Source organism: Nyctibius grandis, chromosome Z, assembly GCF_013368605.1.
Source record: "Nyctibius grandis isolate bNycGra1 chromosome Z, bNycGra1.pri, whole genome shotgun sequence".
In the NCBI taxonomy this organism is placed as follows: Eukaryota; Metazoa; Chordata; class Aves; order Nyctibiiformes; family Nyctibiidae; genus Nyctibius; species Nyctibius grandis.
Genome location: NC_090695.1, coordinates 46665999 through 46693929, shown reverse-complemented (window position 1 = coordinate 46693929; position 27931 = coordinate 46665999). Strand labels below are relative to the sequence as shown.

Here is a 27931-nt window from a genome sequence, read left to right as displayed (position 1 = left end):
ATTTATTTAAGCCCATATAGTGAGTAGCTCACTATAAAGACATGAGAGTCAAGTTAAAAAAAACACAGATATTTTACTAGCGTCATGTATTAATATTTTCACATCCACACTCCAGAAATAATCTGCTACCCTAAAAGTTCCATTGAAAACTTCTAGTACTTTCCTGTGTTGTAATCATATCTACTTGCCAAGTTTGATGATGGTACTTGAAGCAGCATGTAAGAAATAGAGGTTTCCGGATGTTATGGATTTTCTTTTCTGTCTTCCAATGTTTTTTTGGAAAGGCATGCTGCCAAAGAAACACCTCTGCTCTCAAACGTGAAGTGATTCCAGATTTATAGTGGTGGAAAGGATCACTTGGACTGTTCTGATATGCACTCCTGGGAACTAGATGGGGATCTGAGATCCTAGGAGAAGAAGGTGGTACACAGTGCCTATACCTTCCTCTTCAAAAAAGCCAGCAAAAAGGAAAATGTCAAAGCAGAAAGAATAAAAGGACTTTCAGAACTGATTGAAACTGTTGAAACTGAAAAATGGAGAAAAGTAGTTCCAGTCAAGGAAAGCTTGATTTTAATCAAAGAAACCAATTTCCCACTGAAAAGGTTCAGCTGAAAGTGTTCAGACACTACTTGGTGTAAGTGTAGTAGAGAGATGTATACCCACACTGACGCTTTCTCAGGCACACTGTGACTGAGGTAGAAGAGTTTATTTTGAGGCTCTGCAGAGTATGGACTTTCCTATGCCCCCGCTGGCAGAAGTCCACGCACTTCATGCAGCCCTTGGGTTAGCCTCAGCAAGGGTTGACACTCCCCAAGAGCCAGACCTGACACCACGTTTGGTCATGAAAAAAGAAAAAAAGAGGTGTGGATCCATTCTCCCTTTTCCTTGTGTGTCTACACAGAGTTAGACACAAAGCGATATTTAATTTCAGATTTTCTTAACACCTTTTGATGTAGATGTAGGAAAGCATTTGTGACAATAAAATAGCAACATCATAATGTTCTGAGCATATTTAAATACAGTGTAGACAGTGTGAAAAGATGTGGATTGAAATACTCAAAAGAAAAAATACGTTATATTCTCAAGACAAAGAGTATGTTTCACAAATTCAAAGCACCAGGGCCCAGGCTGTGGGTGATCCAGGCAAGCTCCTGGCCCAGGGAGAATGCTGTGTCATGGGGGAAAGGATGGGGGAGCACGGTCTGGCATGGGCAGCACGTGAAGCAGGAGCACTGGGGATGGTGGTGGGGATCGAGGCAGGAGGTGGGGGACGTGGGCTTCAAGCTGTAACCAGGAGAGAGGACATGGTGCCATGGGGAGCGCAGTCACCTGCAAATGTGAAAGCATGACTCTTCAACCCAGAGGGTTGGACCCTCCTGATTTACAATGTAGATTCAAAAATCCGTGGGAAGCACTGACATGACTTATCCCCCAAATTTAAGTCCAGGAATAAATGATATTTCAATGCTATAAGCATTCGATGTCCCTCAGGCGAGAAGCCCACCCCCTACAGCTGCTGAGAAGAGTTACCAAAAAGAATAGCAACTTAGTAGGTGGCAGCACCTGCATTTATCAGGTTTGCTTTATTTCACAGTCAAATCAAAGAGAGAAAGAAACTGAGCTTAGCGAAAAAGCGGCCATAAGTTACAGTGCAGTTCCACAGAGCCACACGACTCCCACCACCATCCCCCTCCAAAAACTGCAATCAAGAGGTCTGAGAGACTCCTGTCTGTGTCATGCTGAGCTTTCTCCTAGAGGAAAGAATAGAGGCTTCTACATACATAATCCTCCACACCATTTTAATTACTGGCCGCTTGTTAATTTTGCCTTTGAGCTGGTTCAAGTCTCTCACTAGGAACTAACCAAGGGCTTTCCAGGAGTTTCAGCGACACCTGCAGCAGGAAAGCCAGACAGAAGGTAGGGGCCAGGGCAAGGTCAGCAACAGGCCTTGCTTCACACAGCAGTTTGGGGAATGCGGCTAGCACAAATAATAATGACACAAAAAGAAAAGGTGTGGCTGGGCACAGCGGGCTGGCTCCTCTCGAGAGGGGGGGACACGACTGCCAGCTCAGGAAAACACTGTCTGCCCTCACCTTGGTCCTGGCCAGACACCCCAGGGCAGGCGACCAGTCACGCCGCCCTGGCACGGCGTTAAAACGAGGAGGCGCAAGCGCGGTGTGAGGGCCACGTGCGGTTACACTGCTGCCATTCAACACAAGAGTCTCCTGCCCCGGGTCGCTGGCCCCACGGTGAGCATGGAGGTATGTACCCATGGGATGGGCCCTTTCCCTCTGCCCCTCCGGACCAGGCCAGGGAAAGTAAGGTGGGGTGGACACAGCAGCCCCCACAGGTATGCTGAGCAGCTTCGGGGGGCTTAGCTGCTCCAGCCGCCTCAAGGACAGTCCTCGAACATGGTGGGGTCAGACTGTGGTTGTTCAAAAGCTTTAATGCAGCCAGACTTAAGTGGAGTCAGGTAGCAAAAAGCTGTGTTCCTGGTGAAAATGTGCTATCTGGCCAAATTTCAAGTTTCTGCTACAAAGCCCATGGATCCTAGCTATCTTTAAAGGATTGTTACCTCTTACCTTTTCTCAGCAGCTTTTCTTAAGAATAAATTTATTGGCTTAGTTAAATTTTTAAAACAAATCTCCCTTCCCCCAATTTAACTGTTCTCCATACATGAAATTTCCACCATATTAAAGCTCTGCAAAGAGAGAAGCAACAGAAACAGGGTGTCATCAACAGGAGGTGCTGAGCAAGCTGGCTAACAGCTCTACCATCCCTACCTGCAGCTCTTACTTTTCAGCATATATGGAGTGGTACTCTGTATGGGGCCCTCTTCAGCTCTGAGTAACACTGATATTTTTCCCCCCCTTTATTTCCGCTTTCAAAACGGTGTGGATGGCTTGGTAAAGTTCACAACCACGGTCTAGCCACTGGGTTTGCCTGGTACTGATCACAGCGTTAGTGGGAGACAGGAGAGCTGGAGCTGTGCACTCAGTGCAGACGGGAAAGTCTTGAGACTGCTTCAGCCATCGGCCAGCAGGGGTCTGGTTTTTCACACCTTAACAAGCATGCACCTCTCTCACAGCCTTCGGCACCGATCTGTTTTCCAGGAGGATGAATACGTCAATATTGAGAGTGATCTGCCTGAAAACAAATGTGACTCAGTAGATGATGAGCAACCACGCTTGAAAGGGTAATGTCTTTTGGATGAGTAAGTTTTCCACTCACTTCATCCCAGCCTAAGCAATAAGCTGCCAGTGTTTCTGTTTCTGGAGCGACAGCTCTAAATTTCACTGCCATACCCCTGTGCTATACACACCTTTGTATTGCCTAGGAATTTGTGTAATGCAGAAATACATTGTATTTAAAATTATACCTTTCAACTGACATGTGATCGTGGAACTATCCTTCTAAAGCCTTGGAAATTAAAGGAGCAATATTTTTCCTTTTTGTACATTAACTACTTTTCCAATATTTCCATAACAGCCTTTTTAAAAGAGAGGTCTTCAACAGTGATCTCATTCAGGAAGTTGAAGATTCACTATTGTCCTTCAGTTTGCACAGCTATTTACCCCAGTGCAAAATAAGAATAGAACAGAATAGCTGTGAAAGTTGCCATGTTGATGGAGCAGAATTTTTACACTTCTTTAGGACTGGTGCCAAGTGACCACACAGTGAAAGCACACATCTACATTTTACTTGAGGATTAAGTTGTTTGGTGAAAACTACAAACCCTGTATAAGACATTACAAAAATTAATATACAACACTTAAAATTATATTTTAATGTCTTAGTATTTTTCTGTCGTTGAATACAAACCGTCAAAGAAATCATTCTGTGCTTTTCCTCTGATTTCTATGACTGCATTTCGTTATACAGCACACTATTTCAGCTTTGAATCAGTCTTTCTATCAGCAGATTCTAGCAACTCACTTACTGGATATCTCAAACAAGAGTTTGTCTCACTCAAATCGGACTACATGGAAAGATCTCATGCCTGTACAAATAATATGCTTATATACAGAAGTAGTTGTGATGATTCTAATTATGCTTTCAAGTTGTACATACAGAACTTACAGACTTGTTAATATGATGAGTTTTACGGATGCCATCATATTAAAATACTGCTTCAAAAATCTAGCAAAAGTATTTAGAAGTCACTTAAATGTTCTCTTGTTTCTCCTCTCTGTTCTTTGGACATTCGTCGTTCCTTTAGCAGTACATAACATGAAAGAAACACTTTCTTGTTTAAAATATTTAGGGTCTTGCCTAGCAAAACTACAAGCTGAGATTTGATAGATCAAACATTCAAGTTTGATAAGCCTCTCCAGTGGCAGGTATCCAGCGTCTCCCCAGAAGTAAGCTAATTGCACGGACAAGTATTGGCACACAAATGGCTATAGAAGGTTAGCGGGGTCTCCCCCTTAAGCCTGGGCCCACCGGTCTCACTTGACAAGAGGAATCTCTGCACAGAGATGGGTTGAGTTGGGACAGAGATGAAGCCTATGTGTTTTTTTTATTCGTTCTTGTTTATTTGTACTCCCATGGAGAGCCAAGGGGTAAATAAGGTTTAATTCACAGGGCTTACTCTTCCCAAGGTCCCCTTGTTCTTCCATCAGCAGCAGGTACCATTGCCTCGGGTAGTGAAAGCTCCTCATAGGCTGGAAGCTGAAGAGCACTTTGCTCTGTTCTGATTACATTCAAGCTACAGCTTGTTCTGTGCTCTCAGGTTTTGTACTTGGTTTTGTGCTTTGTCTAGGTTTGTTTTTATGTTGAGCACCTGACAAGGGCAATAGTATCTCTCTCTACCAATTTATTTTTTGTAAATTAGCTCCTAAAAGCAATCACTAATGTGATCTAATGTCTTCCTTGTACCTGTTCAAAAGGGGCATTCACAAAGCCTGACTCAATTTTGAATGTGTCATTGATTTCTTTCAACAGATAGTACTGAATAGCCTGTGGTCTCAGACACAACCCCTTTGAAAGATCAGTCTGTTGATAACAAGGATTCACTACATGCACAAGGTGATAACATTCACTTATAGAGTACATGCAGACCAGAAAAAGGATTTCTGAGTTGCAAAATGCAAGCAAGAATAGTTTTGGCATATACAAATATTTCACATTAAAGTTCTCCTTTAAATGTGCCTAAGTGCTACCCACTTTTTCAAAATCTTTGGTTAAGTAAAAGCCATTAGCAACCTGCTGCACTTTAAGCCTATAGGATCAGCTTTTAGAAAATAATGTTTCCTTAGTAAATTAACTAGATTTCGTAAGGAAGATGTTTTTTCTGCCACCTTTCAGAACAGAGCTGCATATTATGACATATATGCCTAAACATTTAAGATATCCTAGGACCACAGTGATAAACAACTAAATTAATAAAATAACTAGGGAGAGAGAGATGTTAAAGCAAAGAAGAGATTACAAGGAATTGTAATCTTAAAATAACAATTTTAAATCCCAAAGGACTCATAAGTAACAGTAACAGACAGTAGACAATATTTTTTCCTTTTTTTGGTTGATGGATGAACTGTAAATTTGATGAAGTAACTCCAGCTTATTGATGCATCTGTCTCTAATTTCTCCTTTTATTTCTTTTCTTGTTGTATCTAATCTTTCTGCTGAGATTGGGCAGATAACCTAATGTTCTTACAAGTAAAAAAAAAAGAGCTATGAGTTGTGAGGCAACAGGAATTCCCAGAACTAAAACTGAAATATCAAAAGCAATCAAGATTTCTCAGAGACCCTGTTACTCTTTGTCCTGGTGAAGGAGTATGTTCCTACTCTGCTGTTCTGAGTGCTGATATGAATTAACTTAATATCCCTTGTTTCTTTCCAATTTCTTTTAAATTAATCGATTTTTTTTTTTTTTTACTGCAGAAAAGAAGGGTATTCACGCTGAATTTCGGTGTCCATCTGACTCTAGCTGCATCTAGTTTCCAAACAGTCCGGATAATTAGCATCTCTAACTATAAGGTTGCTTTTATAGGCTGTAGGATGTGAGGCACCACTTTAAAGAGACAGAGCTATAGCTGTGATTTCTTTTTCAGTTTGCACAATACGAGGTCGTTTATTTACCTACAGCTTTTGTAACTGAAATACGTCTGGATCACCATCATGCTTAACAGTGGAAATCTATATTGAATTAACTCTCATAACTGCTATTTCCCTAAATTTCAGCCTCCCTCATGAAATCACTGTGTTACCCTTAGTAACATAAGAAAAGAAAGAAAGTGAAGTGTGTAATAATTGGAAGAACAGAACTAGAATAGAACATTGAAATATATCAATCATTTTAGCTTCCATTAACGGATGAATCTTAGATGAAAAGTTAATGTAATTAACAACCAAATTTTCAAATATCCAGAAACATCTATGCACACTGTAATAAAGTTTTAGATGGATATTTGTAATTTTGCAAACACAAATGCAGCCCTAGGCCTTCACAACTATAGCAACACTACTGTTCCGCATAGCAATGCTGGGCTGGCTGTATTAACAATCTTTGTGGGTCTAGTAAGGGGTGCTGAATCTTTAACTACCTACCCAGTTTGTACTAATCCTGTTAACAGACCTCCTCATGGAACAGCTGTACTTCAGAGGCTAGCAGAACTGGCCTGCTAACTTCAGCCCATTAGATAGTTGATGGATTGGCCCATTAGATATCTGCCAGATTTTCTATTTTCCTTGTCCAACATCAAACCAAAGAAGTCCCCCTCAAAAGCTCTGCAGATGTCAGCACAATTTTCTTTGGCACTTTGGGATCCAGTTTTAACCCTTACCAAGTGCAGCATACTCCAGTGGAGAAATTTTGATCAATTTAACCTGATCTTCTTGTGCAAATTACTCTTCTTTTTTTATCTACAGCTTAAGTTTCTGTTCTGTTTGGGTTTTTTTTGCGTTTTCCTAGGCATTTAGAAAAGAAATATGATAAAGCCTGTGAATTTTGCAAGAAACATAAAACCAGAATTCACTATGTGATCTATGGAATTTTAATAACAGGTACAGTATATTACACCCAGAGCTGCTGAAGCCTTATTTATTTACCTGTATGAGACTATAGACTGTGCTTGTCTTCTATCTGGCTCAAAAACTCTTGACTGTCTTAAAGAACGCATTTGAAAAGAGGTAAAAGTGAATTTATTCCCAGAGAAAACTCCAGATTGCTAAATGTCCACTCTTTCCCAAACTTAACAAAAGCACAGATCTTGCTACGCTGCTCCTCCAGCATGTTTCAACTCTGACTAGCAGTTACATTTGGGATAAAAGGGGTAGTTCAGTCTTTGTGTCTACTCATTACCAGCCCCCTTCAAGAGACCCGTTAAATTACATTTTTGGAAACTTTCCCTAAACCATGAAATCACATTAAAAAGAGTCAGGCACCCACTTGGACTGAACTTAAGTCAGCAGGCCAGAAAGTTTTCTCTTCTGACCCATATCATTCGATATCCACAGCAAACGTTTGCTAGAGGAACCGTGTTTTATGTCAGCGTGCACTGCAAAGTAATTTGGATATTTTTCTTTGTCACTTTCTTAATTAGCCAGTAGGTTGGTTTGTTTCCTTCCATTGTTTCCTTCCACTTCACTAAGTTCCCTTTTGAGATCCTCCTACTTGAACACTGAGAATATGTAGACCGTGAATATGTCTGTATGATAGGCATCAGCATACCATAAAGTGGTTATAAAAGGGCTGCTTGTGTGCAGAATATTCTGCTCTCCTAGCATCAGCTCATCTTGCTTTGTCGTAGTACAGACTTATCCTGGCTTAAGAAGGTGAGTGAGTGCTAAGGATATGTCAGGGTTTTTTACGATAATTCCATAAAAATAAACTTCCCTTACAAAAATCAGTAGTTCTTCCTTATTTGCCATAGACAAAATCAGATTATTATTTACAAGAACTGAATATTTCATTGGCCAGCATGTATTAGCAATGAACATGTTGCAGATGTGTTTAGTTTTCCCAAGTGATTAACATATCTGAACATATATGAACTTGGTTTGGCCAAAGCATATAACCTGCTTTGTCAGGATGAAAGTCATCTTTCATATCAATGAGCATATTGTAAGTAACAACACTGTCTATGAAAGCCAAATTTTTCAGTATTTAGGCCAAGAGTCAGAAAAGCACTTAAAAGATAAACAGAGGCCTGATTATAACCACATCCTTTAAATTTAAGATTTGATTCTGTTTTTAAAAAGACCAACCTAACTGACATGTATATTCTTATTTCTGTGACAGCATACTTGGCGGTAGTTATTGCAGCATGCAGCTTGAATTTTCAGAGAGCCTTGCCACTCTTCATCATCACTGTCCTAGCCATCTTCTTCATTTGCTGGGATTTTCTAATAGCTAAGTATGAAGACAGAATTGCTGCATTCTTTTCCCCTGGAGAAAGATATCTGCAGAAACAGTGGTTTTGGTTGAAATGGTAAATATTAATTACTTCCTATTTGTGCAGAACAAACAAAGTATTAGTCAATTTACCCCTATAGTTTTATTTCAGTTTATACCCCCACAAGCACAGGGAGATGGATCAATCATATACATTGCAATAAGATGAAAGAATACATATAGAATCATTCAATATTTTCCAGTCTGTAGGAGTCAGGCACACCTTTAAGATTGCAATACAGTAGCTAGGTATCAAAAAATCTTGACAGAAAGTGTAAAAAAAATCCTCAGATTGATATAGGACAAATTTGTGGTTGCAAGAGAACATGTTCACAGAAGTTCAGATGTGTTGTAGCCTTCTGCATTCCTTCTGCAAGGCAGAAAGTGCCTCACTGTCACTTGTTCAGAGAACTGAGAGATTTGTGAAAACCTTAACTCTAACATATACAAACAGCTAAAGACTGAAGTGTGTTATCTAGACACTACTTGTTCACATATCCCCATAGCAATTTTTACTTGAATCAAAACATGCCAGCTACATTTAGTGTCATAATAAGATCATACAACCTTATTTGGGATGGTAGACATTCATCTAGTAAATAAATGGTAGATACTTATATCTGATCTTATTCCAAGTATTCCTGATCAGTTATCAGGAATATTTAAGTTATTCCTGGGAAAACGGGGAGCCAAAGGAGGCTCGTAGACCAAAGAAAAGACCAAATGAAATCTCATGGAAAATGAAAAGGAAATTGGTCAGCTTCTATCTTCTATCTCAACTAGGTCACCTTCTATCTGATAGAGAAAGAGCTCTAAGTAGGAGTCATTCTGGTTTCAGGAAAGTGTCCCAACTTATTCTTAAGATTTTGAAATGGGTTTACCACAGGAGCAGTAATTTCTAAGATGTTATAAAGATTGTGGTCCTTCTGCTCAGGAGTCACATTACAGAATCACAGAATCACAGAATCACAGAATGTTAGGGATTGGAGGGACCTCGAAAGATCATCTAGTCCAATCCCCCTGCTGGAGCAGGATTGCCTAGACCATATCACACAGGAACGCGTCCAGGCGGGTTTTGAATGTCTCCAGAGAAGGAGACTCCACAACCTCTCTGGGCAGCCTATTCCAGTGTTCAGTCACCCTCACCGTAAAGAAGTTTTTCCTCATATTTATGTGGAACCTCCTGTGTTCCAGCTTGCACCCATTGCCCCTTGTCCTGTCAAGGGATGTCACTGAGAAGAGCCTGGCTCCATCCTCATGACATTTGCCCTTTACATATTTATAAACATGAATGAGGTCACCCCTCAGTCTCCTCTTCTCTAAGCTAAAGAGACCCAGCTCCCTCAGCCTCTCCTCATAAGGGAGATGTTCCACTCCCTTAATCATCTTCGTGGCTCTGCGCTGGACTCTCTCTAGCAGTTCCCTGTCCTTCTTGAACTGAGGGGCCCAGAGCTGGACACAATATTCCAGATGCGGCCTCACCAGGGCAGAGTAGAGGGGGAGGAGAACCTCTCTTGACCTGCTAACCACATCCCTTCTAATACACCCCAGGATGCCATTGGCCTTCTTGGCCACAAGGGCACACTGCTGGCTCATGGTCATCCTGTTGTCCACTAGGACCCCCAGGTCCCTTTCCCCTACGCTGCTCTCCAACAGCTCTGCCCCCAACTTGTACTGGTACATGGGGTTGTTCTTGCCCAGATGCAGGACTCTACACTTGCCCTTGTTATATTTCATTAAATTTCTCCCCGCCCAACTCTCCAGCCTGTCCAGGTCTCTCTGAATGGCTGCGCAGCCTTCCGGTGCGTCAGCCACTCCTCCCAGTTTTGTGTCATCAGCGAACTTGCTGACAGTGCACTCTATTCCCTCATCCAAGTCGTTAATGAATATATTGAATAGTACTGGTCCCAGTACCGACCCTTGAGGGACTCCGCTAGACACAGGCCTCCAGCTGGACTCTGTCCCATTGACCACCACTCTCTGGCTTCTTTCCTTCAGCCAGTTCACAATCCACCTCACTACCCTATCATCCAGACCACACTTCCTCAGTTTAGCTGCGAGGATGCTGTGGGAGACCGTGTCAAATGCTTTACTGAAATCGAGATAGACCACATCCACAGCTTTACCATCATCTATCCACCGGGTTACATCCTCATAAAAGGCTATCAGGTTGGTTAAGCATGACTTCCCCTTGGTGAAGCCATGCTGAGTGCCCCTAATGATCCCCCTATCCTTGATGTGCCTAGAGACAGCACCAAGAACAAGTTGTTCCATCACCTTTCCAGGGATGGAGGTGAGGCTGACCGGCCTATAGTTCCCCGGGTCCTCCTTCTTGCCCTTTTTGAAGACTGGAGTGACATTCGCTTTCCTCCAGTCCTCAGGCACCTCTCCCGTTGCCCACGACTTAGCAAAGATGATGGAGAGTGGCCTAGCAATGACTTCTGACAGCTCCCTCAGCACCCGCGGGTGCATCCCATCAGGGCCCATGGATTTATGGGTGTCCAGGTTGCTTAATTGGACCCTGACCCAGCCCTCATCTACCAAGAGAGATTCCTCCTCTATCCTGACTTCTTCTGGGGCCTCAGGGGTGCGGGGCTCCTCAGGACAGCCTCCAGCAGTATAGACAGAGGCAAAGAAGGCGTTCAGTAACTCTGCCTTCTTTTCATCCTCTGTCTCCAGGGCCCCCACGTCATTCATCAGTGGGCCTACATTGCCTCTAGTGTTGGCTTTACCTGCAATGTATTTGAAGAAGCCCTTTTTGTTGTCCTTGACCTCTCTTGCAAGGTTTAATTCCAAGGAGGCTTTAGCTTTCCTCGTTGCCTCCCTACATCCTCTGACAACAGACTTATATTCCTCCCAAGTGGCCAGCTCCTCCTTCCATGATCTGTACACCCTCTTCTTCCACTTGAGTTTGCCCAGCAGTTCCCTGTTTAACCATGCAGGTCTCCTGGTACCCTTCCTTGACTTCCTACCTGTTGGGATGCTCTGATCTTGAGCTCGGAAGAAGCAGTCCTTGAATGCTAACCAACTACCAACTATCTTGGGCCCCCTTACCTTCTAGTACCCTGTACCATGGAATTTCCCCTAGCAATTGCTTGAAAAGGCCAAAGTTGGACAAAGCAGTCACACCCAGGCACCTCCATTACGTGATCTGGCAGCCTCTTTGGCTGAAGGACCAAACAGAACAGGAGAGCCCTGATAAGCAGATGGAACAAGCCAGGGGCAGTAAGTGCTGTATTACCTGAGCTGCAATCCTTAAATTGTACGTATCATAGATTAACTGCTTAACTGTAGGTCACAGACTCCTCCAAGAGACAGAAAGTCTCTCAAGCGTAGAAAGTGTTATTCAGTATGCAGCATCGCAATAGCCAAACCATTTCGTGGAGTTGGCCTGCAATATCTTTGATCCAGGTCTAAAAATGGAACTTAGGTAACTAGGTACCACTGAAATCGGTGGAAGCTAAACAACTGTTAGACACAAGTAACGTTAAAGAACGGGGACTATGTTTAGTTTTCTCGTCTGTAAATGGAATGATGTATTTCCTTGTCTCTCAGGCTGTTGTGATAATCACCTTCAATATGCAAGCTGAACACACTTCTGTGATAGTGAGGACCATAGAAACACTGAACACAGATGTACACATGGCTCTTGTCATTGTTTCTGAGGTAGCTAAAATTGCTGTAATTAAAAGCTATTTTTCTAAACAGATTACAGCAGGTTACAAAGAAGTAAACAGTTTATAACCTTGCTCCTCAATAGTGTGTTTCGTAGGCCCACCAGTTAAACAGCACAATGCAGTTCATAAAAACCACAGCCTGTCTTGCCCACAGCTAGGAAAAGATTCAATAAAGAAGATAGGAAAGGAAAAGGAGGACGGAGTGAGAAAGGAGGTTATCTTCTCACACTTCATGTAATAGAAATAACACCCAGACAAGAGTCAGTCATCCTTTATTGGGTTTTCCCCACACTATGACTTTGGGGACATGGTTGGAGGACATTTTTTCTGCATGTCACCAAGCAATGTTGTTGTCAGAGTTGTAACAGCAAAGGCAGGTTCCTGCTTGTGTAGAGCTACGTATTTCAGCTTAATACATTGCTCAGAGAGTTCATTCACAGACAGAGGTGTATATGTTGTGTGGAGGGGAAGGGGAAGGAATATCTGATCTTCTTCAGGATGTCACGCCTGACAATTTTTTTTTCCCTAGGATGTTGTATGCAGCTCTTACTATAACTACCATCTGCTGGCTCGTCTTTGACACAGCAAAACAGGGATCCCGCCAGCTAATCTCCTTTGGTGGGCTTGTGATGTATGTTCTCTTGATGTTTGTCTTTTCCAAATATCCAACCAGAGTGAGTATTTAATCCATGTTGCATCTTTTGGGTTTTTTTGTTCAATGTCTCAAATGCTATTTCCCTACCCTAGCACCAAGTTCAGTAAGAACAACAGAAATCCCATGAACTCAGTGATGTATTTCATTTCTGAGGAAAGTAATTTTGCTCTGACATCTTGGGGAGCATGTACAGGGTTGTACCAGCATCTGCCTCTCACTATTTTGGAAGGCTGCTGCCCGTTCTCTGTTCCAGCCCTGGTGAAGATTGGAAGACATTTGCTCCTGGAGCGTAAGTGCAAGCTGAGGCAGGCCAGCTCTATGCTTTCCACCAACAAGAGGCTCACTGCAGTCCTCAGGACATCACAGGCACTTATTTGAGGACACTGTTATCAGATCAACAAAAACTGCATAGAACTGGAGACATGCTTGCCTTGTGTAGCTCTTAATCCCTCACAAGTTTGATTCCCACTGCAGATGCAGCACCTGAGGCCAAGCTGAGGTCCTCACTTTTCACTAACCCACTCCCATAGGCTTGTCAATGCCATTTATTTTAGTTTTCCAGCTGAGATGTCCACTCTATACTGCTGTGATATTACAAAGCAGTTACTTCAGCCACCATGACTCACACCTCAGTTTTACCCCCATGTGCATGCCTAGCATACAGTGCATGCTTTCATCAGTCATATATTAATCCATTGTCCAAGTTGCACCAAAACTTTTTCAGCACTCCTGTATCAGTGCTGAGACTTTCTTAACAGAAAAAGCCCCTTCAGAAGGGACTAATCGACTTGCCACTCCCCATCCTTTGCAACTGCTGCTGTCTCCAACTGAGGTGAAAACTCATGTACTCCAAATTCTTTGTGCTCTCCCATGGGTGCTCATTACACCTAATTGGCTTGAGTTATTCAAATATCATCTAAATAAATTAGAGACTGCCATCTCTGCTCTTTGCCTTGTAAATAAACAGATTCAATTTTCACAAAACAAAGATGTTTTCTGAGGCAGCAGAGCAGAAATCTGGAGTGTAGTGAAGAGGGACTGGTCACAGGCAGCCGCAGTTTTTCCTACAACTGCCTTTACATCGTATGAATCGCAATATCTGTGAGTAGTTCTCAAGTATGAAAGCTCTTTAAAGCTGGGGAACAGAAAGAGAGTTGAAATCACCCAAGTACACAAAATAACCTGTAGCAAAATCTCCATATTCCCAGTCCAGATATGTGAAGAATCCACATGCTTGATTACTTTTTTTTGACTTTTTCATTCCAGTTAAAAAAAAAAAAAAGAAAAATAATCATGTCTGCTGCCCTCATCTATGTCTATTTCATCTATAAACTGTAGCACAGGAGGAACTGTCTCTCCTTTTCCTACTACTTGATCCCTTGCAGTCTGTGATGGTGAAATGGGCATGTCTATGCTTACCTAGACAGGCTTTCAGCAGCTAGCTCAGATGGAGACATCCACATCGCAGAGGTCTGAAATTAGGAGAGGTGATTCATGCTCCAAGTACTCTGCAACCTGTTTTGGCAGCTGCTCTTATCCTGCAGCATAGTGAGAAAATCCCCTTACGTTATTTTAACAAACATCTAAAGTAAATTATTATTTATTTAAATAACAAATGGTTTCTTCATTTGTATTTTTCTGTCCATCTAGGTTGCTTGGAGACCAGTTTTTTCAGGAATCGGAATGCAGTTTATTCTTGGGCTTCTTATTCTGAGGACTAAAGTAGGGTTTGATGTCTTTAACTGGCTAGGTATTCAGATCCAGGTAAGCTACTAGGCAAAAAAATTATTTTTTATATAATTTTCTGTCTTGAGGCTCTTATATAACAGCCAAGTAGTTCAAGGGTCTGTTTGCCCCCAGATGTTTTCCCCTCTTGAGAAAAACTGGATTCTCAGAAAGGTAATTGACTACCTGAATTCAACCTTCTCATTTCTTTTTTGTCCAGTTAATACAAGACCATGTGGGACAGGCTGACGAGTAATGGCTAGAGTGACCCTGTTTCTTAATGGCTTTACTATTCTTGCACTGAAATTATAACTTGCACCCTCTGAACATAGAACCGCTATTGTGCCAGGGCAGTCACAATAACTCTTAGACCTGGCCCAACTCCAAAGCATCTTTGCAATAAACCTGATATCCTGAAAAGCCTTGGGATTTATCAAGGCAGAACCACTGTTGTTTTCAGAGTAGCCACAGTCCTGGCCCAGGTGCATTTCATAGTTCTCACAACATATAGGAAAACAAATTCAGCTACAGGTGGCAAAATCCACAGCTGCGAGCAGCAAAGGATCTCTAAAGAGGGAACAGGATCCGTCTGTAGGTGCCCCTGCAGGCAGTCTGCAGGCACAAAGTGTTTTTAAAAAGATCCAATACTATAAAGTAATAAATACGAGAAATCCAAAATGTAGATCAGAGAGTACCCACTGAAAGACATTCAGACTGTTCACCCCAGGAATACTATTCACACAGCTGTTCTTCACAGTACAGATAATTAAGCGCATTTAAAACAAGACAGTGCAGAATGTACTGTCTCTGCGCGGGAGCGAAAGCACAGGTCTGACGTCTGTCTGGCTGCTAATCTGCAAGCAGTGGGAGTCATCTGTGTTTTATCACCACGTTCCCATTCTCCCCTTTTGTCTCCAGTTGAAGCGGGTCTGGTGCCCCCTTTCATTAGCTCCGTATGGCTTATGGTCACTCCTGACATAACTCATTGCACTAGCTATTACATCTCCATTTTAAACTGTATCATTAATTGCATATGTTGGCATCAGGAGTATAAAAATACATCACCACATCAGAATTAAAAAGTAGAAGATTTTTTTAGACTATCTTTTGGCTACTCCTTTCAAAACTCATTACTTCGGCCATTAAATCTCCACTTTAAACTGTAATGTTTATTGCACTTAGTTGCATGAGAGGGAGTGTAGAAATGCACCCCAGTATCGGGATTAAAAAATAAATTATTCTTTTAGTATAGCTTATGGCCGTTATCTTGTTGGGTACAGCAGGAAAATATGCCCTATGCCATTGCTGTTTATCTACATACTCTGAGGCAGCCTGCACTCTTGGCAGAGCAGAGCAGAGCAGAGACCCTTGGTTCAGCCAGACGGTCAGTGAAGCCTAGACCCATACAGAGCAGAGCACAAACTGCTTGGACCTCACCAGCTGTCTGCAAGACAACCAGCAGTATTTGCTTGGTTTTTTGTCAGGGGCCTGGAAGTTATGGCTAACTTACTTTGCTTTCTGTCCTTAGACTTTTCTGGAGTACTCTGACACAGGTGCTAAGTTTGTGTTCGGTGAGAAATATACGGATCATTTCTTTGCTTTTAAGGTAAGACAGGTTTTATATGTACTGTATGCAGCAGATAGACAACAGAAAAAGGAATGGTATGGCTGGGAAATAAATTCATTGTATGTCTTACCATACCACTGCAGTCACCAGAAAATCAGCTAAGAGGTAATCTATTCCTTACTGTGTGACATTGTTTAGACCTTGTTGGGAAACTGCTGGAATACAGTTTATGTTCTCTGTGCTCTCTAATCCACACCAGCATCCTGTCTGGTTTTGCTCCCACATGTAGTCCATGCCATAATACCTGCTTAGGCTGGAATCAAGAACACATAAAGTGAAAAACAAAACCAAACGCAACAACCATGAGAAATGTATCGAGACTTTCTCAGAAACCATTCTTCTGTCTGGTATTTCAGACACCTGACCATGGGCTGACACACCTTTTATCTTCTTTTTTTTCCTGGAGGTGATATTCCAAACTGGATATTCTTCACACTTATCTCTCTCACTGTGTAAGAGAGAAGATGCTACCTTAAAATATGCTGCTACTAAGAACAGTCAGAACATCTTAGAGGGGAAAAAATATGAAGCATTTCAACAAGAAATATAAATTATATTTTAATTGCGGTATTTTTGTACCTTTTGTTTCACTTTCCTGTCTTGTCTCACCTTTACTCTATTGAGCGTTCAAATGAAAATTTTCATTTGCAATTACATATTTTGGGGGTAAAATGGTTTAATTCCCAGCCCCAATGCTGGTTTTCCTGTGATTTTCCACAATGCCTTATGAACATAATTTTTTCAAGGTGATTTTTTAATGCCTCATTGGTGATGCAAAATACTTTGCTGACTAAAGCCATAACTAGGGAACAGTCAAAAGTTTGCTTCTATGTATGCACACATCCATCAGTCTTATTCTGTGGGATAAGCCAGCAAAGTATATATGGAATTTCTAGAAGAGGATAACAGGGACAAGTAGGTTATTTTCACACTGGAAAACAAGAAAGCAAAACCCATGAGCTGATTTTCAGAGATGCATATGACTTTATATGGGAATATATATGGTAAAGAGAGTGGCAGACAAGTGCACAGCGACACCAAAACGTGCTCCGTCTGCTCCTCCTGCAGAAAGATTTCTCTCTTCCAACACTAGTGAGTGACAGCCAGCTTATTCTCTCTTGAAACACTTGTCACTTATGTAGAGATTAAGACAGTCCAAAGTGCTTTTTTCTGTCTTTCAGATATTTTATGAGGTATGCATGTAGTGCTGAGCTGTCCAAATCTTGCCCTAGGATATTTCAAAGCTCCCTCCAAGAGAGAAACATCTCAATCTCAGCTTAGCTCTTGAGAGAGAAGAGACAAGTGATAGGGTATGTTTTCGCAGAAAACTGACAGAGCTCAGTTGTATCCATACTGCACCTTTAGCAGTATGCAAGGGACACCTCAGTTTTCTGCTAATTTAGGTGGACACAGTTACCAGAGCAGACACATCCCTCGTGTGCACCTACTGGGCATTCTAACCAGTGTCACTACAGCGTTGGAGCACATAGTCTCAGAAGCGCTAACTAGTCATAAATACATGTATTTGCATGCATAATCTGGGTTATTTTAAATGCATATTTGTGTATGTAGATGAAGAGTTTCAGAGTTCTGAAAAAAACACTTGACCACATTAACAAGCACACCCAACTACTTAAGTAGTCAGAAAAAACCTCTTAGTACCAAGTCATCTATCCTGTTGACTACGAAAGGCAAAGTTTGCTTTGAGCAAACAGGAATTAGAATTCTGTTATATCAGCAGCTTCCTTTCTATGCCAGGAGGATTATGGCTCCCTGAGAAAGGCTTTGATTTGAAGGTCAGGCTTTAGGGGTGTCTGAAACCAGGATGTTCCTTGAACATAAATAGCAACTTCTCCTTTAAAGGAAAAAGCTGAACATCAAGCCACAAATGGGAGAGTAGTTGTGAGCAGCCAACAATTTCAACTCCATGACCTGCATGTAGCATAGACAGTAACCATGATCTGGAAAGTAGCTGTTTAGTAAGGTCAAGCCATATTGCAGAATTGATAATAAATATGAAATAATCCAGTTTATAAAAAATACCAATTAAAGAATTTCTTTTCTTAGAGGATTATATAGGATTTTTCAGAGTGCTCATTAAATTTATTTATCAAGTAAAACTTGAATATTTAAACGTATGTAGTAGGTAGCAGGAGCTATACATATTGGAGACTAAACTTCCACACGTTTGTCCACAGAGAGAAACATAATTCTAATAGTTTAACCATGCAGGTATAACTACACTGCAGGACCCATCCACTCTTCCCATATGGAAACATGCTTGCCCTTTTTGTGGAGTAGGTTTCTGCTACAGCTGAGGTCCATCTGACTTCCCTGTCATACTTCCTTTTGCAGTTCTCTCCCCACTTTTCTCGGAGTTGACAACAGTCTCCACCTACAGGCTGGAATGGTGTGTGTGTATCCAAATTAAACTGGTGATTTTTTTAATGGCAGAAGCAAGTTGGAGACCATCCCTTTGTCACCCCTGTTCAGAGTACCCAGATCTTTGAGGCGGACTCTTGCAGTCAGAGAATAAGGGCAGAAAGAGGGTGAGAGTCCATGAGACAGAATAATGAATCTTAAGAGCTTTTCTTTCCCTAAAAGCAATTTCATGCAATCAGTGCATGATTTTTTGGCCAAAACAAAGGGAACTTTTGACCTTTTATTTCCAAATACATTTCACATTTAACCAACAAAGGAAACACTGCCAATTAAGGCTAGTGTTCCACCATGACCTCCCCCTGCTGTGCTGATATTCCAACATACACAGGGTGTACTACAGCCCCATAGTTACACGGGGAAGCTGTTCTCAGATTCCTTGGATCATCCCCGTGCCTCCTTTTTTCCTAACAGCCCTGCCTCCACGTACATATGCCTGTTGCTCCCCACTCCAATCCCCTAGCCCTCCAGACCCCTCCTCCAATACAAAGGTTTGCATGGTCTATTCCCCTCCTCACCTCCCCAGATCCTATACCTTCATCTCCAAGGCTAGGCTCCTTCCATCCTCCCCAGACCGGCTCCTAGCCTGGGGTTCCTTCACCGTCTGGGCACTTTGCCTGGTGCCTGACCCTGGAGCACCACCAGAGCTTTCCCCTCCCTCTCACATGACCCTGCACAGCTCTTCACCATCGAGGTATTGCCCAGACATGCATGCTCTGCTACCCAGGCCCTAAGGCCCTCAGAGGGAGCCCTCCGATGTTACTGACCCCGTGTCACCTACTCCCCTGTTTTTGGCACTGCAAAGACGGGTAAGGAGAGGATGGGGAGCGGGAGAAGAAGCTCCTGCCTTATCAGTTTTCCCACTCTTGTCCCACCCGCAACATGCAACCCCATGTGAGCCCAGCTCAAAGGCAAAGCTCCTCTTGGGGCTAGTGGAAAGGAAGCAGCTGCTCCATATAGACATGGGACAGAAGGAGTTCTCACTTCCAAGTTTCAAAACCACTGACTTAACACTTCAGTGTATTAACAGCATGGGGAGTCTTTCTGTAAGAGTTCCTTTTTTTTTTCAGTTGAACTAGTTGTTTCAGCTTAAGTGCTTTTCACTGCATTTATCTCTGCAGACAAGGCAATTGAAAACCTGCTGCAATGCAATGTGCTGCAAGTAGCTTATTTATATTCTGCTTATTTTAGAGTAATAATTTGCCAGTGTTTTCCACATGAGTTTGTTATGCCTTAGATAAAAGCTAGTCTGGACAAGAAAAAACTTTACAGTTATTTACCTATTAAATGGTTGCTATGCTTTTCTGATGAAGACATAGCATAACAGGTACCACATTAAGTCACTGGGGATTTAGGCAGGAGCGTTTAGTTATAAAATAGTCCCCAACTTCTTCATGCAGTCAAGGCACAGATTATCGCAACTGGAAAACAAACTCCCTGTTTTGTAAAGACAGATGCTTCATCCAGAAATGCCTACAACCGCAAAAATGGAAAAGCATGTTTTAAATTTATCAAAGGTATTTTCAGAGGAATGTGGACAAGAAACAGGCAGAAGGGTGCCAGCTGTCACCTGGCGTAGGCAGAGCATTGTCTCCTTGCTCCTTCAGCTAAAACCAAACCACAGTAATACCTGAGAGCTCTTCTCATTCATTTGGAGAGGAAGATGAGAGAATACTCACTTATGGTTTGTTTTTTACCATCCAGTACAGACAGTTGACCTTTACGTGTCTGCCCACTGCCCCTCCAGACCCATTTCCCCACAGGCATACAGCAGTCCCTTACCTGTGCGGGGCCATGGAGATGGCTGGGAGCCAGAGGCCTCTCCAGCTAGCACATGCTTAGGAACAGGTTGGGGAAATGACAAGAGAGAAAAGGCAGGGGAAAAGGTTATTACTTTTACTGAACTAAACTTTCTGCTATCGCTGCATGGCAAACCACACTGAGAGGATCGCTAAAACGGTCAGAGAATCAAGCTACAGCAAACAGCCTCATATTATCTTGTTGAAGAGCACAACAATATCTGCGAATTGCACTCTCTCCCTTCAGTGAAAGGTTCTGATCATCTAAATTGAGTTTCCAAACCTTTCTCAAAATTGCTGATAGGGCTAACTCTCCTCTAGAAAGGCACAGCTTCTATTTACTGAAAAGGTCTGAACTAACAAAGTGTTTTGGGTTTTTTTCATTAAGTTCCTTGCTTTTATTTATAATGTATTATGCCCTCAGCTGAACACATATAAAAGCTTCCTAGTGTTAGTGGTACTGTTTTAACTGAAACTGATCTGTCTGCCTAATTTTGGACCTTTGTGGGGGATTTTTGTTCCTTTTGAATACTAGAACAGAAATGCTGAGATCCTGTGTATTTAACACACTTGAGAATCAAGTGATACTAGTTTTATTCAGAATGAAAAAACAACACATTTAATAACCCTTCAGACGTGGGTTAGGCATTCATGCAATTCTTTTAAACTATATGTTTAAAGAAAACATGTTTCCTTCAGTCTCCAATGAATGAGGCTTATATTCACTTCTTGTATTTAATAAGTATACATCTGTGAATGTGTTTTTAAGCAGATTCTGTCTCTGCATACAGTTACAGAGATCTTGAATACGTCGTATTTGCATTATAATCAATGCTATAAATAGAGCAGAATAAAAGGGTTTTCCTATAGTGTGTTATTAAAAGGCAGCTACAGAGTATGGGCTTTCTGAAGAAGTTGCCCTTGATTCTGTGAAATCAAGTCAGCTACAATTCTAATCAATATCTCTTCAACTTCTGCTTATATAGCAGTCTAAACTGTGTTTTTTAAACACAGACACAGAGAAGTTAAGCTCTGAATTCTACACCACAGTCCCATTGTATATATTTCTGTTCATGGTTTTTGAAGTCTACAGATGTACATATCCAAGTCTTTGTAGATGCCATTGTCCAGTAAATGTTTGAGCTGACTTAAACATGGCTATAAACTAATACGTATCATGTTAAACCAGACAGTTTCAAAACTATTTCAGTCCTGTTAGAAAACTATGTAGATACATGAAAAATAGTTAATTACAGCACATACGTAAACAATGAGCCTAGAATTTTAAAAATTTTAACAGCTTAAGTGTAAACTTAATGATGAGTTTTCAATACCTTTAAGTGTATCTCCAAAAACATGAGCCCCTTTTTCAAAAATTAAATGGCCTACAGAATCAAAAAAAGGAAAACCACTCTAGAAGTGTTAATGATTTTGTGTCTCCAAATCAGGTCCTGCCAATTGTGGTTTTCTTCAGCACAGTAATGTCTATGCTTTATCACGTTGGATTCATGCAGTGGCTTGTTGGAAAGGTATGATTTTTTGCTAGTAGGTACTCATTTTTCTAGTACAGGACACTTCTTGAACACATGCAGCCAAACTGTAGCATTGGCCCTGACCAAGCTGCTCAGGGGTAGACTTATGAAAAGTAGTTGTTTATTTTCAACTGGAAATAGTTCCAAATGTTACCACCGTAAAATCCTAATTGGTATCACAAGGCACACTTTCCTCCCCTCAACCTGGTTTTATTCCTAATAGGAATTGTTAGATTTGACTGACTAGCTTTAGCATTTCTCAGATGCCATACTTGCTTGAATCTTCCTTTCTGCCTGCCCCTCTTCAAGCCCTCGAAGTGCAGGGTGGAGGTTACATCACAGACAGTAGATTCCTGCTTTCTGCTAAGCATTGCAGTAGCAATTGCATATAGCTTCCTATCGCAGATCCCCAGAATAAGATCAGAGGCTGGTTCCTCACCTCATGCTCTAAGTGTTCGTTTCTGTCAGGCCCTAGGTCCAGTGCCACTGTCCGCTAAGGTAAGAGCAAGTCCACAGAAAATCCACTTTCTGCCCTGTCCACTGAATGAACCTATCATATGAGGGAAAAGATCTTCCTGCGTAGTGATAATTAAACCTTATTTGACGATACCCTTAAAAAGTCCTTTGTCCTTCTCATTCTCAGGATTGTTACATAAGCACCACAAACCTCACCTAGCTGAAATAGTGTGCTAAAATTGTGATGAGGCATTTTTAGCCCTAATCTAAATTTCACATTTTTTCCCCTTCATATGATCCAAGTCTCTTTGGACAGGTATATAAGTAATAAGGATACATCAAAATATCTGCTTTCATTAATTTATTTTAACAACTTAGTGCCCAGGAGGAGCCTGGGGTACTCTCAATTCTGTTAAATTATTCCTCTGCTGCCTTATTTCAACATGCTACTATTAAATGAATGTGCCATATCTTGAAGCTGAAATCATTAACCCAGGAAATATCGTAAGGTATCTCAGAACTCTTACATTGGCATGATTAATTTGAGAAGTGCATGGAATGAGCAATGTGTTTTTTTCTTTACTTTTTTAATCATTTTAGGTTGGTTGGATAATGCAAATTTTCATGGGGACAACTCCTGTTGAGTCTCTGGTAGCAGCGGGTAACATATTTGTGGGACAGGTGAGTTGGAGCATAGAAAAACATGCTAGCACAGGATTACTGAATATTGTGAAATATTGCTGCTCAGTGAGCATCTGTGCATTAAAAAATCATGATTTCTTACGAAGTAAGGCTGCAGTACAGCAGGACTGGTGGTCGATTTCCAGAATTCCAGGACATTCATATGTCAGCAGTGATGCAAAATGGGGTAGGTTTTGGGATCCATATGTTTTCCCAACAGAAAGTCAAGCATAAATGTAGGTGATAGATCTCCCTTAAAATGACTAGCAGACTACTCCAAGGCTATGAAGAAATAGCGATTTCAGGCTTTTTTTTTAATTGAAAAGGCAAATGGGATGAAAAAAGGGCACACTAGGCAGGCAAGGGCAGGAGAAACAGACAATGCAGAAAACTAAGATCCAGGGCTGACTGTGCAAGGCCTTAGCCAAAAAAGCATGGGACAGGGCCTAACAGTCCACTTTAATGGGAAATCCATTAAACTCACACTACAGCAGTGTCTGTCCCAGGCTTCAAAGCAATGTTGAAAGATCACCAAATAGCATCCAATCCCAAAAGGGACATTAGCACATCAGTTATTTAGCAGTGGTGCATCACTGTATCACACTGCTTCGAGATTTAAACCAGAACTTCTGCACCACACTGCCTCGCACACATGCCAGAGGGGCTGAAAGCTTTAAACTTCCCATAGTGGCTAGTATGTATGTTTCACTTGACGCATGGGCTTACCTGCAGTTCAGACCGGTGGCTTTTCCTAACTCATTCATAATTGGACTAGGATTTCTTGGCAATTTCACTGGGCCTTTGGGGGAGATGGTAAACCAGCAAGAATTGTCTTCAGACAGGATGGATTTTTGTACAATTTTCCTTCTTGGGGTAAAAAAACCCCAACCTATTAATATTCAGAGCACTCATTAGCACTAAGATTAACTAGTCAAAGACGCCTAAGAAAGTGTGATGCAGCCACTCATTTTTCTGCCCTGTTAATAAAAGAAACCGCTGAAGGTTTATTAGGAAGTTCTTAAATTCGTAGTTGTTTTTCATTTCCAGACAGAGTCTCCTCTCCTGGTACGGCCCTACTTACCATACATCACCAAATCTGAACTCCATGCAGTCATGACAGCTGGATTCTCAACTATTGCTGGAAGTGTCTTAGGAGCATATATTTCTTTTGGGGTAAGATGGGGAAAGAGAACTGGAAATATATGCTGTTTATCTGAAATCATGTAACTATAGAAGCCCAGCTAAAATAATTTGGAAGTATACCTGAGTCATTCCCATCTTATTTTTTTCTGAAGGAATTAACCACAAAAATCCCATCTTCCAACAGAAAAAAGGGTATCAAGATCTGATCTTGAAGATATTGTTAAGTAGCACAAACATCTACCTACATAATACAGAGAGACTTCCTGCCATAGCTGCAAGGAAATGGCTGATTTGTATACTTTCCTACAGTCCAGATGAACTGACATGTGGAATATACTAACTGATCAACATCCCACTTCTGTGGCAGTGATATAGATAAAGTCCTTCAGGAACTGTTGCTAGCCATATGACCCTAAAGAGTTGACTTGTGACTGAATGATGCTGTACAAACACAGGTGGTAAACATCTCATCTGCTAAGGGGCTGGCAGGACAAAGCCAGAAAAACATGGCTGAAGATGTGATTTATGATCGGAGTCATTGGGGGATGGTTGATAAAATTCTTAGTTCCATATCTGAATAAAATACAGTGGAGAGGCAGAAGGGAGGATTGGCCAAAAAGACTGAGAGAGTAAGAGAAGAAAAGGAGAGATGGAAATACTGCAGAAGTTAGCAAAGAAACAATTTTCTGCCACTGCAAGGCATGCAAGGGGTGTTAAGGAATGCTGGCTCTCGCTCACCCTCTCTGCTATTGCTACACTCAGCTGCACTCAATGGACCTGGCTTTTTTTTTGTTTCTTTTGCTTTCTGGCTTGCCACTAGAGAGGAGTGAAGCAGTTTACTTACATCTTGGAAAGGTTACTCCATATTTTTCAATACTTAGACTTTTCCTGTCTCAAATTGGCTCTCTCCTGTATTGCTTGTTCTCTTCTTTTCCTTGTGAGCAATGTGGACTTTTTAATAACCCCCTGTAGGAAAATCATCCAAGCATCTAATAATTTTAATTGCTTTCCTCCATGTCTGTGCATGGTGTGGTTATCACAGCATATTTTCTGTCACATGGAATTCTAGGTTTCCGCCTCCCACCTACTGACTGCTTCTGTCATGTCAGCACCAGCATCATTAGCCACCTCCAAACTATTCTGGCCTGAAACTGAAAAGCCTACAGTAACTCTGAGGAGTGGCCTACATATGGCAAAAGGGTAAGCTGATCTAGGCTCTAGTTAATAGTAATACTCATGCAAAAATGAGATTTGGAAAAATAACTCCTCACACATAAGCTTTAGGGTTAGTACATGGTAGATGGGCAAATAATAAATTGACACACCAATATACCCCAAATGGGTAGTTTGTGAATTCAAGTGCAGCACTCCCCATTACAATGCATGGAGGTATTACTACCCATTGGGATAGGCACAGAGATGCCAAGGACCTGGGCCAGACATTAAGCCCTCCAAAGAGAGAGGGAAATGCCTACCTGAGGTGAGCCACCAAGAGGTTCTCCCATTTGCTCTGTTGCTGTCTTTGCTTTGTAACGAATCTGTATATGCAAACATACAAAAGCAAAGCTGGAGCAATCATTTCAACAATGACAGCAGCAAACTTATTGCCCATCCACAGGGAGAGTCACTTGCTTTGAGAACAACAGTCAGTGCAAAAAGGCTTGTAAGTCTGGGTGTCACCAAAGTCAGGAATAAAACTCCTCAATGCCAGGTTTTAGCATTAACAAGCAGTCATTACTTTATTCGGCCGAGGGACATGGGGGATTGCTCCACCTAACATGTCCACCTAGGGACAAAAGCACACGCATTATATACATTATAGAAAAATGAATATTCGTACAATTCCTGAGAAAAGCCTGCCTATTCCAAGAAACCTTATGCATATGCTAATATATTATCTAATTGTCTTTGCGCATGCGGACTAAATTGGGGAAGGGGTAGTTGGTGGTCTCTGGTGGTCTCTGTGGTGTAATCCCCCCATAGTGATGCTGTCCGCTGTATAACCCCGCTTCTGTGCAAGCGTGGGTGATGCCTTTCTGCTGACATATGCAGGTGGCTCCAAGGAAAAGATACTGTTTTGATTCCTACAGGATTTATCTCTTCTCCTGGTGCCAGAGTTGTGAGTCAAGTCATTTAAGACACTACAAAGATGTTGTTCGCAGTCTTGTTTATCTTTGGCCCTTCTTCGTAATTAGTGAGGAATTTAACAGAGACCTTGGATTCTCCAAGAACAAGCACAAGCAAGAGCCTTTCTGCATACCATTCCCACCAATACCTCAGTGATAACTATAAGCGTTATCAGTCCTAGAAGCAGACGCTGTCTGCAAAACGTGCAGTTAGTTTCAGAACGTGCAGTTATTTTAGCTGAAAGGAGTTACTGAAAGGAAAATTGGTTCTGTTTAAAGGTTACACAAAGTAGGCCTTTTAGGGTCTGCTTTTACTAAACTGTCTGGTACCATGGGCATCTCTGCAAGGACTGCCTGCAAGAAGAGCAGGGCCCACTCCCCCATCCCAGTGGTGCCACAGGCAGCCACAGTACTGAGACCTGATCCATAGCTTGCCCAACCCCGAAAGTGCCAGAATTCATCCTCAGAGCACCAAAAGCATACCTTTCCAGTGGCTCCCATGAGGATCAAGAGGAAAAACCTACTCCACCTCATTATTATTTTCCCTATGAGCGAACAGGCAGCTTCGCTAGTAGATTTCTAATCAATTCCATGTAACTTCCAGTTCTATTATTTGTTCTTGAATTCAAAAATGTTCACACTCTGGTTTTCTTTTCATTGATAAAGTGAATTAAAGAACCTGCTGGAAGCAGCCAGTCAAGGTGCCTCTACCTCCATCCTGCTGGTAGCGAACATTGCCGTAAATCTGATCTCCTTCCTTGCCCTGCTGGCTTTCCTTGACTCAGCCCTCTCTTGGGTGGGCAATCTGTTTGAATATCCACAGCTGAACTTTGAGGTATGGTCTTCAGGTCTTTCTTGCAGCTTATATACATGCATAATTTGTCTTTCTCAAATTAAGTGCTTGTGTGGTTTTGTTGTGGGTTTTTTTTTTATACGATCTAAAAATTTATAATTTTATGTGCATGTTCTTGAAAAATGTCTTTACAGCCAACGGAAAATTGTTGCCATGTAAATATCTCTGTATCCATTAGTCCATGTATAGCTTCTGTGGTGCTCTTGCTAACCAGAAGAGAATGTTTAGAGAGCATTGTATGCTAATACCTGCCTCCTCTGACTTGTCAGTGCAGCAGATCTGTCAGTTACACACTTGCCAAGCCATTAACATCTCCATTAGTGCAAACATTAAAGTGACTTAACTTCAGAAAGCCCCATCAAGCCTTTAATGCTCACTAGATAAGGACACTGGGGCAAGGCTGGACCAGTCTGAACCCAGGATAACTCAATACCACCTAGTTCTCAACACAATTAAATTGTAAAACTGTACCCAAGTCACTCAGCTGAGCAAACAGATTTTAAATAGGACTTCTTTTTTAACCTAGATCAATACATCATTTTTGACCCAATGCAACAATCTTGGTTCAATGGTTTGGGGCTTTTTGGTTTGCAAGCTCCTAATAAACGTGCTGTGTAAAACACGGATGTAACATTGCGACAAAGGTGCTGCAGAAGTGAATAGGCACTCATAGCAGATGTGGCTTCAGCAATATTATAATGTTACCCTGCACAGCTTCCACAGATTATTCCACTGCACAGACACCCACAGCAGAGGAAAGGAACAAGTATGTATACCTCAGCCACACTCATGCAAGGGCTGGTATTTTAATACCTGCTGG

General features: G+C 41.7%; 1 protein-coding gene across 1 annotated transcript in view; it reads left to right on the top strand.

The window, feature by feature from the left end:
- Nucleotides 1-27931, top strand: part of SLC28A3 (solute carrier family 28 member 3) — a 45455-nt gene that overhangs the window by 9066 nt on the left and 8458 nt on the right. The window contains exons 3-13 of the mRNA XM_068422926.1: nucleotides 3114-3196; nucleotides 6917-7008; nucleotides 8246-8435; nucleotides 12605-12749; nucleotides 14381-14494; nucleotides 15984-16061; nucleotides 21769-21849; nucleotides 22909-22989; nucleotides 24037-24162; nucleotides 25202-25332; nucleotides 26925-27093. Coding sequence (XP_068279027.1) covers nucleotides 3114-3196; nucleotides 6917-7008; nucleotides 8246-8435; nucleotides 12605-12749; nucleotides 14381-14494; nucleotides 15984-16061; nucleotides 21769-21849; nucleotides 22909-22989; nucleotides 24037-24162; nucleotides 25202-25332; nucleotides 26925-27093 — 1290 coding nt within the window. The remainder of the gene's footprint in view (nucleotides 1-3113; nucleotides 3197-6916; nucleotides 7009-8245; nucleotides 8436-12604; nucleotides 12750-14380; nucleotides 14495-15983; nucleotides 16062-21768; nucleotides 21850-22908; nucleotides 22990-24036; nucleotides 24163-25201; nucleotides 25333-26924; nucleotides 27094-27931) is intronic.